The following is a 13,969-nucleotide window of genomic DNA, read 5'->3' as shown; positions in this document are numbered from 1 at the left end:
CAGCATAACATCCTGAGATGTTATAGCCATTTAGGTTATTGTTTTATAGGTGCTAAGTCATGTCCCACTCTTTCGCAACCTCACTAACTGTAGACTTCTAGGCTCCTCTGTCCTTGGAATTTTCCAGGGAAGAATACTAGAGTGGGTTGCCATTTCCTTCTCCAGGGGATCTTCCCCACCCAGGAATCAAATCCCCGTCTCCTGCATTGAGGCAGATTCTTACCACTGAGCCACCTCGGAAGCTCTATCTAAGCTACTGCATGTATCAATAGTCTGTTTCTTTGAGTCACTACAGACTGTCCCAACTTATGATGTCTTGACTTTGGATTTTTGACTTTACAGTGGTGAGAAAGTGATGCACATTCTACTGAATGCACATTCAGTAGAAACCACACTTTGAAATTTTAAATTTGATCTTTGCCCATGCTAGCAACATTTGCTATATATTCTTTGGTGATCTGGGCAGCAGCAGTAAGCTGAGCTCCTGGCCAGCCCTGAGATCATGAGGGTAAAAAACTGACACACTTACCTTCATTCTGTAATCATACAACTATTCTATTTTCCACTTTCAGTACAGTACTCAATAAATTACTTGAGATTTTCAACATGTTAGTATAAAATAGACTTTGCATTAGATGATTTCTCCCACCTAAAGACAAAGAAAGTATGCTAAAGTAAAAAAAAGTAAGTAGGCTAAAGTAAGTGTTGAGCACCTTTAATGTAGGCTGGATTAAGTATATTAAATGCATTTTTGTTATTTTTCAACTGAAAATGGTTTGTTGAGGCACAACTCTATTATAAGTTGAAAAAAATCTATAAGTAATATGTCACTGTATAGATGTATTACAGTGGATTTATTTATCTATTCACCCAATGAAGAAAACTTGACTGGTTTCCAGCTTTTGGTCATCACAAATATAGCTGCTATGAATATTCATGTACAGATTTTTGTATAAATATAAGCTTTTCATTTTCAAGCATAAATACTCAGGAGTGTGATTGCAGAGTTGTAAGGTAAGTGAATATTTAAGTTTATGTGGAACTGCTGAACTTTTTTCCAAAATGACTGGACCATTCACCCACCAGCAATATATGAGGGCTCCAATTTCTCTGCATCTTTGCCAGAACTAGATATTGCCAGTATTTTTAATTTTAGTCTTTATGGTAGATGTGAAGTAGTATCTCTTTGTGCCTTAATTTGTATTTCCCTAATGACTAATAATGTTGACCATCTTTTTTTCTCTTTATTTTTTAAATGATGAAAGTATACATTAGACTTAGAAAACAAAGCACAAACTATAGTTCCACTATATATTACAACTATTTTTTATGTAAATAAATTAAAAATTTTGGTTGGAGTTTAATGGTAAACTCTCAAAAATTAATAGAATGAATATACAGAAATGTAGGAGGGTACAGTAGACCTGAAAGTCACTATGAATCAACTTAATTAAGATTTATGCAATTTTCACACAATAGTAGGATGCAAATTCTATTCAAGGTCCCATAGACTATAAACAAGGAGACACTGTTACATATCCAGGGACATAAAACAAGGTGCAAAATTCCATGGTTTAAAGATATTGAAATCCTACAGTCCATTTTCTAATCACTGTGGAATTATGCTAGAAATCATTATCAAAAGGTACTTGAAAATAACCCACATATTTTCCAGTGCAATGTGACATTTACTAAGAGAGATATTTGACTTAGCCTGACCATCTTTTTATATGCTTACTTCCTTACCACATAGCTCTCTGGTGAAGTGTCTGTGTAAATCTATTGTCCAGTTTTCAACTGGATTGTTTCCTTCCTGCTGAATCTAGAGAGTTCATTGTATTCTGAACACAATCTTTTGATGAAAATGTGTTTCCTGTCATTTCTGTGGTTTATCTTTCTCCTTCTCTTAACAGTGTCTTTCACAGAGCAGTGTCTTTCACAGAACAAATTTTTAATTTTGATGAAATCTTAGTTTGTTTATGCATCGTGCTTTTGGTGTCATGTCAAAATTCTTTTTGTCTAACCCTAGGTCATGAAGATACTCTCATGTTTTTCCTAAAAGATTTGGTAATTTTACACTTTACACTTGGATGTATGGTTAATTTTGAGGCTGTACCCAAATTTTTGTATGAGGTGTGATATTTAGGCCAAGTTTTAATTATTTTCCAAGAATATCCAATTATCCCAACATCATTTGCTCATAAGACTGTGTGACCTCCATTGAACTGTCTTTGCACTTTGTCAAAAAAATAAATCTTCCCTACTTGTGTAAATCTGCTTCTATACACTTACTCAGTGACCTAAACTTGTTAATTATATTCTTTTATTACCCTTTTAATATTATAGAACTTGTAGAATAATTTTCTTTTTAGTTACTTATATTTATAATTGAGATTTTTTTCTTTTTTCCTTTGATAATTCTACCTAGAAATATTTCAATCTTATTGACCATTATAACAAAATTAACTTTGTATTTCCTGGCTATCCCTGTAGCTTTCTTTGTATTTCACCAATCCAACAGTTTATTATTTACTTCTTTCAGTTTATGTTGGGTTTAATTCGCTTTTCTATCATCTTTCGCTGAAAGCCTAGATGATAATTTTTAAACCTTTTTTCTTTAGTTAAATAAGCATTTAAAAGCATAAATTTCCTTTTATGTATTATTTTAGCTGCATCTCATACATATTTATATAATGTGCTCTCACAATATTTACTTTCCAAATATTTTCTAAAGTCATAGTAATTGTTTCTTTAACCTATGTTTATTTTTAAGTTAGTGCATATATTCCAAATATTTGAGAGGTTCTACAGACATCTCTTTGTACTAGATATTCTGTATCATTTCCATTTGGTTGAAGAATAAATCCTATATAATTTCAGTTTTCTTAAATACATTAAGATTTTTATGACCAAACAGATTTTGCGTGTGTGTGCATGTGTATTTCATCTACACAGCAGGGTGTGGCTGCAGCTCAGCTGCAGGTTTGGGTACAGGCTGCAGGTGCCTGGGGAGCACCGGACACTTGCTGCAAAGATGTAGGTGGCTGAGTCTCCAGGCTGGGAAGTTGCAATGTACAATAAGAGCTGTTTGGCACTCTTATTGAGGGAAACTGAAACTTTCATCTTCCATTTCATTCATAACTGAACTTACGGCTATCAAGAATGCAGGGGCTTTACCAGAATATTGCCAGTACCACAGGAGATAGTCAAAAGCACCCTTTTCATAACTTCAGTTCAGAATTTAAATCTCTCCTTCCTGGACTGTCAAAGATTGAGGACTCTGTTTCACCTGCTCTTGATCACTTTTTTCTTTCTGTTGTCCACTCACCCCTACTTAAAGAGATAAAAAGTTTTTAGATCCACAGACACCTATTTCTTTCTTAGAGTTTCTATCTGTATGAGCTTGTTTGTAATCCAGTTTTCTCAGTTTGCCTAATTGATGAGATTTCCTAGATTTTCTCCTCACAAGTCATAGCCTAGTTGAAGCCACAGAATCAAAATGATGCTCCCAGTATCTTATTCATTGTTTCTGGCATCAGTGCTCAGTGACAACTCGAGTTCCTTTTCTGCTCTTCTCAGCCAGCTAGAACTCTAAGTTCATATCTGCTTTAATTCTTTCAGTAGGCCCCACCCTCTCACAAACTGGATAATATCTTTATTGGAGTGATTTCACTTAATTCCTTTCACTTTTTAACATTTTTGAGTTCAGTATGTGTATTTAGCCATTCAATCAGTCCAACTGTTTGAGACCCCATGGACTGGAGCCCACCAGGCTCCTCTGTCCATGAGATTTCCCAGTGTTTCCCAAGAACACTGGAGTGGATTACCATTTCCTACTCCAGAGGATCTTGCCAACCCAGGGATCAAACCCATGTCTTCTGCATCTCCTCCATTGGTTGGCAAATTCTTTACCACTGAGCCACCTGGGAAGCTATGGTTAAATATTTAATTGTGTCCTCGTATCAACTACTCTGCTAGTTCCCAGTCAGAAGTTTCTAGTGTAGAAGGAGATACATGTTGAGAAGGGAAGATAAAGACCAAAGTCCGTAATCTGTAGGGCCAAAAAGTATCTGTGGTTAAAACTGTCCTGATGTAGGTGAGTAACATGAAGCACTGCAAATGCCCTGTGGGGGCCTCACGGTGTGACTGAGGCTGGAGGAGGGACTGAGCCCCGGGAGGGTTCGTGTAGAGGCTGCAGGTGCCTGGGGAGCACCGTGCTGCGCAGCACGGAAGTAAGTGCCCGAGTCTGTGGTCCACGGAGAGGAAATGTGCAGCGAGCTTCGGCTTTCTGTAGGGACTGTCGTGGCCTTTAATCTTCCTTCCTGCTTTGTCCCTGAAGGAATGTAAAACAGGTGGATGAGGCGGCCCCCAGAGTTCTGAAGATACCAATTCACACTCATTGGGGAAGTGGAAAAGTTACACCGAAGCGTGTAGCTGGCTCCCTCCTGGAGACTCAGGGCTGGGGGACTCTGCTCCACATCCGCCCCTCGCACACCTGATAAGGAAAGAGAAACAGTCACTGGTGAGGGTCACTGTAACTCCTAGTAAACCCTGAAAGTGCTCCCCCATCCCCACAGATGATGAGAAGGATAGAAATTCTGCCGGACTTGTCAGCTCCTCTCTCTCCCTCAACAATAGAGCAGCGCCTCACTCCTTCAGGTTCCCTGTGGGGCAGCCCAACTCACAGCAAACCTGGGCAAACAAAAGCCCCAGCACAGTGGCTGCTAGCCTCTTCATGATGCTTCCTCTTCTTGTTGGGACATTTTCACTGCAAGACACTTAACTAAACCCTGAGGGAGTGAGTGACGTAAGTCGTTCCTGCTCCTGCAGCCAATCAGCTCACCCAACAAATCCTGCTCAGGTGAGGCTGACAGGACGCCCCACCCCCCACCGCAACCAACTCAGAATGTGCTGGCCAGGGGCGGGTGAGAGTGGGAAATAGAAAGATCATTATTTTATGACTTAAGGGATACTTTCTGAGAACATTTAGGAGAAGGCAGACCCTGATTAGGAATTTGGGAGAATTTTAGGGAAAAGAAAGCAAAAGTTAACTGTATAGCCCTGTCTTCCTCTCACATGGCATGGATGCAGTAGATTCTTCCGTAATGAAATACTGTTTCCCAGATGTGCTGAGGATGCAGGTTTTGCTTCTCTTATGCACTTACCTGTGGTTCTGAAGGGTGCTCATGAATCAGCACAGTATAGGAAGTTGCTTCTATTGGCCGGAACACTTTGCTGTATTAACCAGTATTATTTTTTAAATTTATTTTTAAAAATTAATATATTTCTAATTGGAGGATAATTGCTGTACAATATTGTGTTGGCTTTTGCCATACAAGGATGTGAATCAGCCAGAAGTACACACACGTCCCCTCCCTCTTGAACCTTCCCCAACCCCTCTAGGTTGTCACAGAGCACCATGTTGAGCTCCCTCCATCATACAGCAACTTCCCACTAGCTATCTATTTTACATATGGTAATGCATATGTTTCAGTGCTACTCTCTCAATTTTTCCCACCCTCTCCTTCCCCTACTGTGTCCAAAGTCTGTTCTCTATGTCTGTGTCTCTATTTTTGCCCTGCAAATAGGGTCCATCAACAGATGAACAGATAAAGAAGTTGTCGTATTTATATACAACGGAATATTTCTCAGCCATCAAAAAACACATTTGAGACAGTCCTAGTGAGGTGGATGAGCCTAGAGCATGTGAAACAGAGTGAGGTAAGTCAGAAAGAGACAAAAAAAAAAATTGTATCTTAATGCCTATATATGGATTCCATAAAAATGGTACTGATGACTTTAAAAGTTATATATATTTATTTTAGACTAAGCCTGAATTGAGAGCAATATGTGTTATCTTTACCACCAGCTAGACATTGAAAATTGAATTGTAATATTTTTATTTTAATAATTTTAAAATAAATTATTTTTTAAAATTTCTATTGTAAATACATTTTAAACTGCTTATCACTAGTTTTATATTCTGCTTTTTAATTTTAGTAGGCCATTTTAGAGGAAAATAAGTGCTTTTGAAACCATATAAAGATAATTTTAGTTTGTGCTCTTATCTCAGACTCTGTAAATAATATCGATTCTCTGTCAGTAGATTTGGGGGTAAAAGGGATGGAAGATGAGGACCTGTATATTTTCACTGCAGTGAAAGTGAAGTCATCTGCAGACACTAACATTCAGATGGACAGTTCAAGGATGCTTCAGTAGTAGCAGCATGTAGGCCTGGTTGCTCCAAAGCATGTGGGATCTTAGTTCTCCAACCAGGGACTGAACCTGTGTCTCCTGCATTGGCAGGCAGATTCTTTACCACTGAGCCACCAGGGTAAGCCCCATGTGCTGCTTGCATGCCTGCATGCTAAGTTGCTTCAGTCATGTCAGATTCTTTGCAACTCTAAAGACTGTAGTCTGCCAGGCTCCTCTGCCCATGGGATTCTCCAGGGGAGAATACTGGGATGGGTTGCCATGCCCTCCTCCAAGGGATCTTCCTGAACCAAGGATTGGACCCGGGGCTCTTGCAGCTCCTGCACTGCAGGTAAATTCTTTACTGCTGAGCCACAGGGGAACCCCCGTGTGCTGCTTAGGATTATCAAATTGATGAAAACTCCTTACAGAGGCAGGGTTTCCAGACCTGCCTAGAAAGTGAAAAATTATTATTCACTTAATTTTTGTTTCTTTCAAAAAACTTCTTCATGGGAAATATGAATGTTCTAGACTAGCAACAAAAAACATTTCAAATCTTTCTCAGAGAGTGTAGTTTGTTTCTGGTAAGTGGAACAACTATAACATATCAGAGTCTCAACTTGCCCTTGGATCCTAATGGAAGACGCCTCTGGTACAAGGAGAATTATTTGTATGTTTCCCACTTCTTATGTTGGGACTAGCACACTGAAACCAACATTTTATTGACATGAGAAAGAGTCATAAAAATTATTAACACTTCTTACTTTATCGCTATGTTAAAATTATGATCCTGTCAATCCTCAAAACTCTTCTCAGATTCATCAGTAAACTAGGTGCTTATTCCTTGTCCTCTTTTTCTTCTTTTCTTTATCCATCTTCTTCCCTTCTCCTTCCCTTCATTTTCCTTATCTCTCACTGCTCTCTGACTCTCCTTCCAGATGACTCTAGATTTGCTCTCGTGACTGCTCCCCCACAGTGTCCCCCCTTCTTCCCACCAGAAATACTGCCCAGGTGCAGCCCCATCTGTCCCAGTGTGCCTCTTTCAGGACGCAGTAGTACACAGCGGTGTCTCACAGGGTGACCTGGGGCAGGACCAAGGTGCTGGACTTTCTGTCTGAAGCTGTGGTCAGAAAGGCCATGCTGTTCACTGTGCCTCGTAAGCCATGAATGACATACTGTGGACTCTGACTGGTATTTTGCCGATACCAATGTATATAGTCATTTACAACAATGGTAGAGTGGTTACAAGACAGGTTTACATTTTCTCCTTCAGCACAATCCATGGAGCTGGGCTGAGTGGTCTTAGCATTAATCACAGTCCCTAAAGTGTCAAGAAAATAAAATTATCCCCTGATAACAAATCAGTGAAATTCTGTGGATGAAGGGCACAACATTCCCATAACTGTCTGGACGTACCCCCTACTCCAGTGTTTTTATGTATGTCCTGAGAAATATTATTGGTGCTTATTATATAGAGACCAAAGACACATGGCAAGAATCTGAGAACTCTATAGGGTTTATCCCATGGGTACTTGGCTCAATAACCCCAGAGATTTCTTCCAATCTGCTTACTGCTAAGGTCTCTTCCAGATCATGGCTATGAATTAACCTGTCAAGTAGAAGTTTGTACTACCTAGCAAATGCATAGATCTGTTCTCAATTCCATTGCTATAATGCTGAATAAAACACAGGGAGAGGAGTAGAGAGCAAATGCTCCCTTGGCCTCAAAGTCATCCCTTGCAGACACAGAACACTTACCCAAGGTCAGAAAAACAGTTACTCCAATCATCAGCCTCATATTTCAAGGACAAACCACCACTGCAGGTGTCTGTTGCAGTGTGTTGTTGCCAGGATCTGTCAGCCAGTGATCAAGCAGTTCCTCGTCTAGGTCTCCCTCCCCTGTTTTAGTCACATCCCCCAAAGAAGGAGAGATATCCCCACCTCACAGGGTGCCGACTGCTATCCCTTGTGAAGTTTAAAGTCTGGCTCTGGAAAAGGAACACTGATCACAATGGTGTGTCTATCCAGAACCATTGTTCTATCATTTCTTCTTCAAAGAAATTTTCTGATGTTCCATGAATCTTGTGGAAAACATTGTTTAATCCCAGAAAACTGTACTGAGCTCTGACTTGTAAAGAGGTAAAAATTCCCATCCGCGTTCTAGGAAATGTATGTAAGATTTCAACGTAGGCTGTGATAGCTCTGAGGGACAGGAGATATTAAGAGCATTGGGACAAAAACCTAAACGTCTTGAGCTCGGACATTGGAGCTCAGCATCCTGAAAAGGTCCTTGGAATCATTCATCTGTCTCCATCTAGGCAGACATTTCTCAATGCATCGGTTCTTGATATAGTAACTGATGACACGGATGGTATTCTCCTCGTCCTCCTTGAACAATGGTCCTTAATCCTTATGTCCTCTGTGCCTACGTTTGTAGGTGCTCTGCACCAAGGAGGCTGAGACAGAGAGAAAAGATGGAAGGGAGAGTAAACTCTCCGGGGTGGAGAAGGGTGGAGGTGGATGATCCTGGCAGAGAAAGAGAAGTGAAGAGAAAAGAGCATAAGGAATAAGGAAGGGAAGGGTTAACCAGGGGTGGGAAATGGGAAAGGAAAGTTTAGGGAGGTACATGGATAAGGTTTAGGCTGTAAGGCTATGATTCACTGAATCCTTGACCACATGCACTCAGCTGTGAGGCGAGCAGAAGTAACGCCATGGCAGGCAGCTTAGATTAGGAGTAGTCCTTCCTACTTCTGGGTGGTAAGATTATCAGGCCACCTGGATACAACCAATCAGCTTAACACTGACCGCTGTTTGCCAATTAGGAACGGGGCAGAAACCCCCGGAAAAGTCCTGCACTTGAAAGTTTTGAGTGTGTTTGACCAATGAAATTGCTTTGCAAACTTGTAACCAATCCGCTTAAACCAACTACCAACGGCATGTGCTCACCCTATAAATTTGTGTAACAGCTTGGGCTCGGGGCTCTCTGACCCCGCACCACTGCATTGGATGCGGCAGGAGCCCTGACTCGAGTCAGCAATAAACTTCCCTTTTTGCGAGTTGCATTGTCTTGGAGGCCTTCTCTCTTCCCGCTTGGGGATTTGGACATCGGGCATAACATCAACAAAGGATTATAAAATCAAGTTGTCTAAAGATAATGAAAATCTATCTTTTTTTTTTTTTTTTTTTTTTTTACTTTTCTGTGGAACATCGATGGAAAACGCAAACTTCCTTTCCTTTATAGCCAGAAAGGACCGCTGTTTCCAAATGACTCAACCCCCTCTAGTGACTGAATATATGAACTGCAAAGCTAAACTCCCACCGGATGTCAACCTTTTCAAAGGTTCCTAGGTAGAAAGATAAATATCCCTGGTCGTTCAGTTGGTAAAGAATCCATCTGCAGTGTAGGCAACGGCGGTTTGATCCCTGGGTCAGGAATAGTCTCCTGAAAAGGAAATTGCTACATACTTCAGTTTTTTCAATGATCCAACAGATGCTGGCAATTTGATCTCTGGTTCCTCTGCCTTTTCCAAAACCAGCTTGAACATCTGGAAGTTCACAGTTCACGTATTGCTGAAGCCTGGCTTGGAAAATTTTGAGCATTACTATACTAGCGTGTGAGATGAGTGCAATTGTGCAGTAGTTTGAGCATTCTTTGGCATTGCCTTTCTTTGGGATTACAGTGAAAACTGGCCTTTTCCAGTCCTGTGGCCAATGCTGAGTTTTCCAAATTTGCTGGCATATTGAGTGCAGCACTTTCACAGCATCATCTTGAAGGATTTGAAATTTCAACTGGAATTCCATCACCTCCACTAGCTTTGTTTGTAGTGATGCTTCCTAAGGCCCACCTGACTTTACATTCCAGGATGTCTGGCTCTAGGTGAGTGTGAGTGATCACACCATCATGATTATCTGGGTTATGAATATCTTTTTTGTGCAGTCCTTCTGTGTATTCTTGCCACCTCTTCTTAATATCTTCTGCTTCTGTTAGGTCCATACAATTTCTGTCCTTTATTGAGCCCATCTTTCCATGAAATGTTCTCTTGGTATCTCTAACTTTCTTGAAGAGATCTCTAGTCTTTCCCATTCTATTGTTTTCCTCTATTTCTTTGCATTGATCTCTGATGAATGATTCCTTATCTCTCCTTGCTATTCTTTGGAATTTTGCATTCAAATGGGAATATCGTTCCTTTTCTCCTTCGCCTTTCGCCTTCTTTTCACAGCTATTTGTAAGGCCTCCTCAGAAAGCCATTTTGCTTTTTTGCATTTCTTTTTCTTGGGGATGGTCTTGATCCCTGTCTCCTGTACAATGTCATGAATCTCTGTCCATAGTTCATCAGGCACTGTGTCTGTCAGATCTGGTCCCTTAAATCTATTTCTCACTTCCACTGTATAGTCATAAGGGATTTGATTAGGTCATCAAAAAAGCAAGAGAGTTCCAGAAAAACATCTATGTCTGCTTTATTGACTATGCCAAAGCCTTTGACTGTGGATCACAATAAACTGTGGAAAATTCTGAAAGAGATGGGAATACCAGACCACCTGACCTGCCTCTTTAGAAACCTGTATGCAAGTCAGGAAGCAATAGTTAGAACTGGACATGGAACAACAGACTGGTCCCAAACAGGAAAAAGAGTATGGTCAGGCTGTATATTGTCACCCTGCTTATTTAACTTATATGCAGAGTACATCATGAGAAACACTGGGCTGGAGGAAGCACAAGTGTTCCAGGAAGCTGGAATCAAGATTGCCAGGAGAAATATCAATAACCTCATGAGAAACACTGGGCTAGAGGAAGCACAGGTGTTCCAGGAAGCTGGAATCAAGATTGCTGGGAGAAATATCAATAACCTCAGATATGCAGATGACACTACCCTTATGGCAAAAAGTGAAAAACTAAAGAAACTCTTGATGAAAGTGAAAGAAGAGAGTGAAAAAGTTGGCTTAAAGCTCAACATTCAGAAAACCAAGATCATGGCATCTGGTCCCATCACTTCATGGCAAATAGATGGGGAAACAGTGGAAACAGTGGCTGACTTTCTGGGCTCTAAAATCACTGCAGATGGTGATTGCAGCCATGAAATTAAAGATGCTTACTCCTTGGAAGGAAAGTTATGACCAACCTAGACAGCATATTAAAAAGCAGAGACATTACTTTGCCAACAAAGGTCCATCTAGTCAAGGCTATGGTTTTTCCAGTGATCATGTATGGATGTGAGAGTTGGACTATAAAGAAAGCTGAGTGAAGAAGAATTGATGCTTTTGAACTGTGGTGTTGGAGAAGACTCTTGAGAGTCCCTTGGACTGCAAGGAGATCCAACCAGTCCATCCTAAAGGAGATCAGTCCTGGGTGTCCATTGGAAGGAATGATGTTGAAGCTGAAACTCCAATACTCTGGCCACCTGATGCGAAGAGCTGACTCGTTTGAAAAGACCCTGATGCTGGGAAAGATTGAAGGCAGGAGGAGAAGGGGACCACAGAGGATGAAATGGTTGGAGGGCATCAAGGACACAATGGACATGGTTTTGGGTAGACTCCGGTAGTTGGTGATGGACAGGGCGGCCTGGCATGCTGCAGTTCATGGGGTTGCAAAGAGTCGGACACGACTGAGTGACTGAACTGAACTGAACTGAACCCACTCCAGTATTCTTGCCTGGGTAAATCCATGAACAGAAGAGTCTGGTGGGCTACAGTCCATGGTGTCCCAGGAGTTGGACACGACTGAGATACACACATCTTAGTTGTATGACCTCTGTATTCATCTGTGTTTTCTTAGTTCTATGCCACTCCACAAATTGTTTTCATTATTTCTGGCTCCTTTCTTTGTCACACCCCCATTATGATCCTCTGTTGCTGGCTTCTTTGTAGTTTTCCTTTTGTCTTTTGTCTTCCCGTATTTAAAGGTTATTCAATGTTTATAGAGAGAGGTTGGTACAGGTAAAGCACTCAAGAGTTATCTGTTTTCTGAATGAGTAGATGAGTTGTTATTCATGAACGTAGTGAAAGAAGTTATACTGAACAAGTCTTGAAATTATTCTAAAAGCAATCTTCCAATACTATGCAAGTCAAGTTAAACAAAAGACTCCAACAGGATAAATAGAGGGTTATATTCATGGACAAAATTCAATAACAGATAACAAACATCCCAAGTCTAGGATGGAGGAAAATTAAACTGATATGGGTATAAATATTATTCCCATATAAATATTTAACAAATATTCATAAATATTCTTTGGTAGTCTGTTCTGTGGCGGATCACACACACACAAGTCAACACCCACTACTACTGAAAATATAGGAACAACTAAAAATGAATTCATTTAAACTATGTAGGAATATATTATTTTATTATATTACCAAAAGGCAGAAAAAAGAAAAATGCTTTTGCTTCTTGGTTTCTTTAACTTTATTTTTTAGAAGATTTGATGTCACACTTCAAAGTGGCATTTTAAATAATAGTGAAAACTGAAAAAATGAAAACCAAAATATGAGGAATTTAAAAATAAGATTTTTAGCCTATTGGCTCTTTTCAGAATTTTTAATTTTAGAAGATTATATCTTGACCATATGAGATGATGTTATCCTTCTTTGCTTGATGAAAACCAAAATAATGTACTTAATTTGATTTTAAAAAATCAACAGAATTTGATAAAAGGCTAATGTCTCTGCATGATGAATACTCCCAACAATCCAAAAATTAAAAAGTAATTCCCAAATCTAATAAAGGGTATCAGTGAAAATATCAAAGTCAATATTATTCCCTACAGGATCACAAACAAGACATGTACTTCTATTCATTACTTCTATTCACTGTCCTAATGGAGGGCCTGTGATCAAAACAGGAAAGGAAATAGATATATTAAGTTTTAAAAGGAGAAGCAAAAAATAAAAAAAATAAAAGGAGAAGCAAAACTATTTTAATTTACAGATTTACAAGTTTATACATGTAGAAAATATAAAGTACCTCTAAACAAGCTGTTTAAGAACTTGAACCTATTAGTGCATTGATACAGTCACCAAACACAAAAATCAATTTTATTTCTAGATTCTAGCAAAAACATTAGAAAATGCAATTAAAATGTCATTTATCAAATGCTGGGGAACTAATGTAATATAAGGTATGCAAGACCTCTTCTTGATTCCTCTCCAATAACTCTAGAATAATTTTGATTTGAGAGATAAAAATCACATAGCATTTTAGGGAGATGAGAAATGTCCTCACTTCTGAGGTCTGGGGTAACTAACATTAATCATGGCCTGGTACTCAGTGGTGACCAGTCCTTGCCACCTACAGACACTAATGTCAGGAAAGACCATTTCCTAAGGCTGCTCAATGAAATAGTGTTTTCCAAACCCCAAACAAGAGGTTGGTACCATTTATTTGGCTGTTGAACTAAATCTGTTCTCATATTGACAGGTATCTAGCTCTGTTCTGGCTATTTCAGGGCATAATTAATTCCCTGTATTTGCATTTTCTTAACCCAATTAGTCCTAGCTCTGGATTTGATGCTGGGCATTTAGGTTAATTAAGGTAAAAAAAAAGCTATATTAAATAAAAGATAAAATTGTTATAAGTAGCCTTGCTTCCCAGGTGGTTCAGTGGTAAAGAGTCCACCTGCCAAGCAGGTGGACTATTTTTATTTACACAGCATATGTTTGTACATGTAGAAAATACCCCTGCATTGGGAAGATCCCCTGGAGAGGGGAGGGGCAACCCACTCCAGTATTCTTGCCTGGCAAATCCCGTGGACAGAGGAGCCTGGCGGGCTACAGTCCATGG

At 39.7% G+C, this 13,969-nt stretch overlaps 1 gene segment (V, D, J or C); it reads right to left on the bottom strand.

Moving 5' to 3' along the window:
- Positions 1–4,052: 4,052 nt before the first annotated feature.
- Positions 4,053–4,762, bottom strand: LOC122443242. The segment is given in 2 exon segments: positions 4,053–4,495; positions 4,686–4,762. Coding segments are annotated over 2 exon segments (471 nt in total).
- Positions 4,763–13,969: the final 9,207 nt, after the last annotated feature.

The sequence above is a fragment of the Cervus canadensis genome, chromosome 6 (genome assembly GCF_019320065.1).
Source record: "Cervus canadensis isolate Bull #8, Minnesota chromosome 6, ASM1932006v1, whole genome shotgun sequence".
Lineage (NCBI taxonomy): Eukaryota > Metazoa > Chordata > Mammalia > Artiodactyla > Cervidae > Cervus > Cervus canadensis.
The sequence above is the reverse complement of the archived record's forward strand: the minus strand, read 5'-3'. Positions and strand labels throughout refer to the sequence as shown.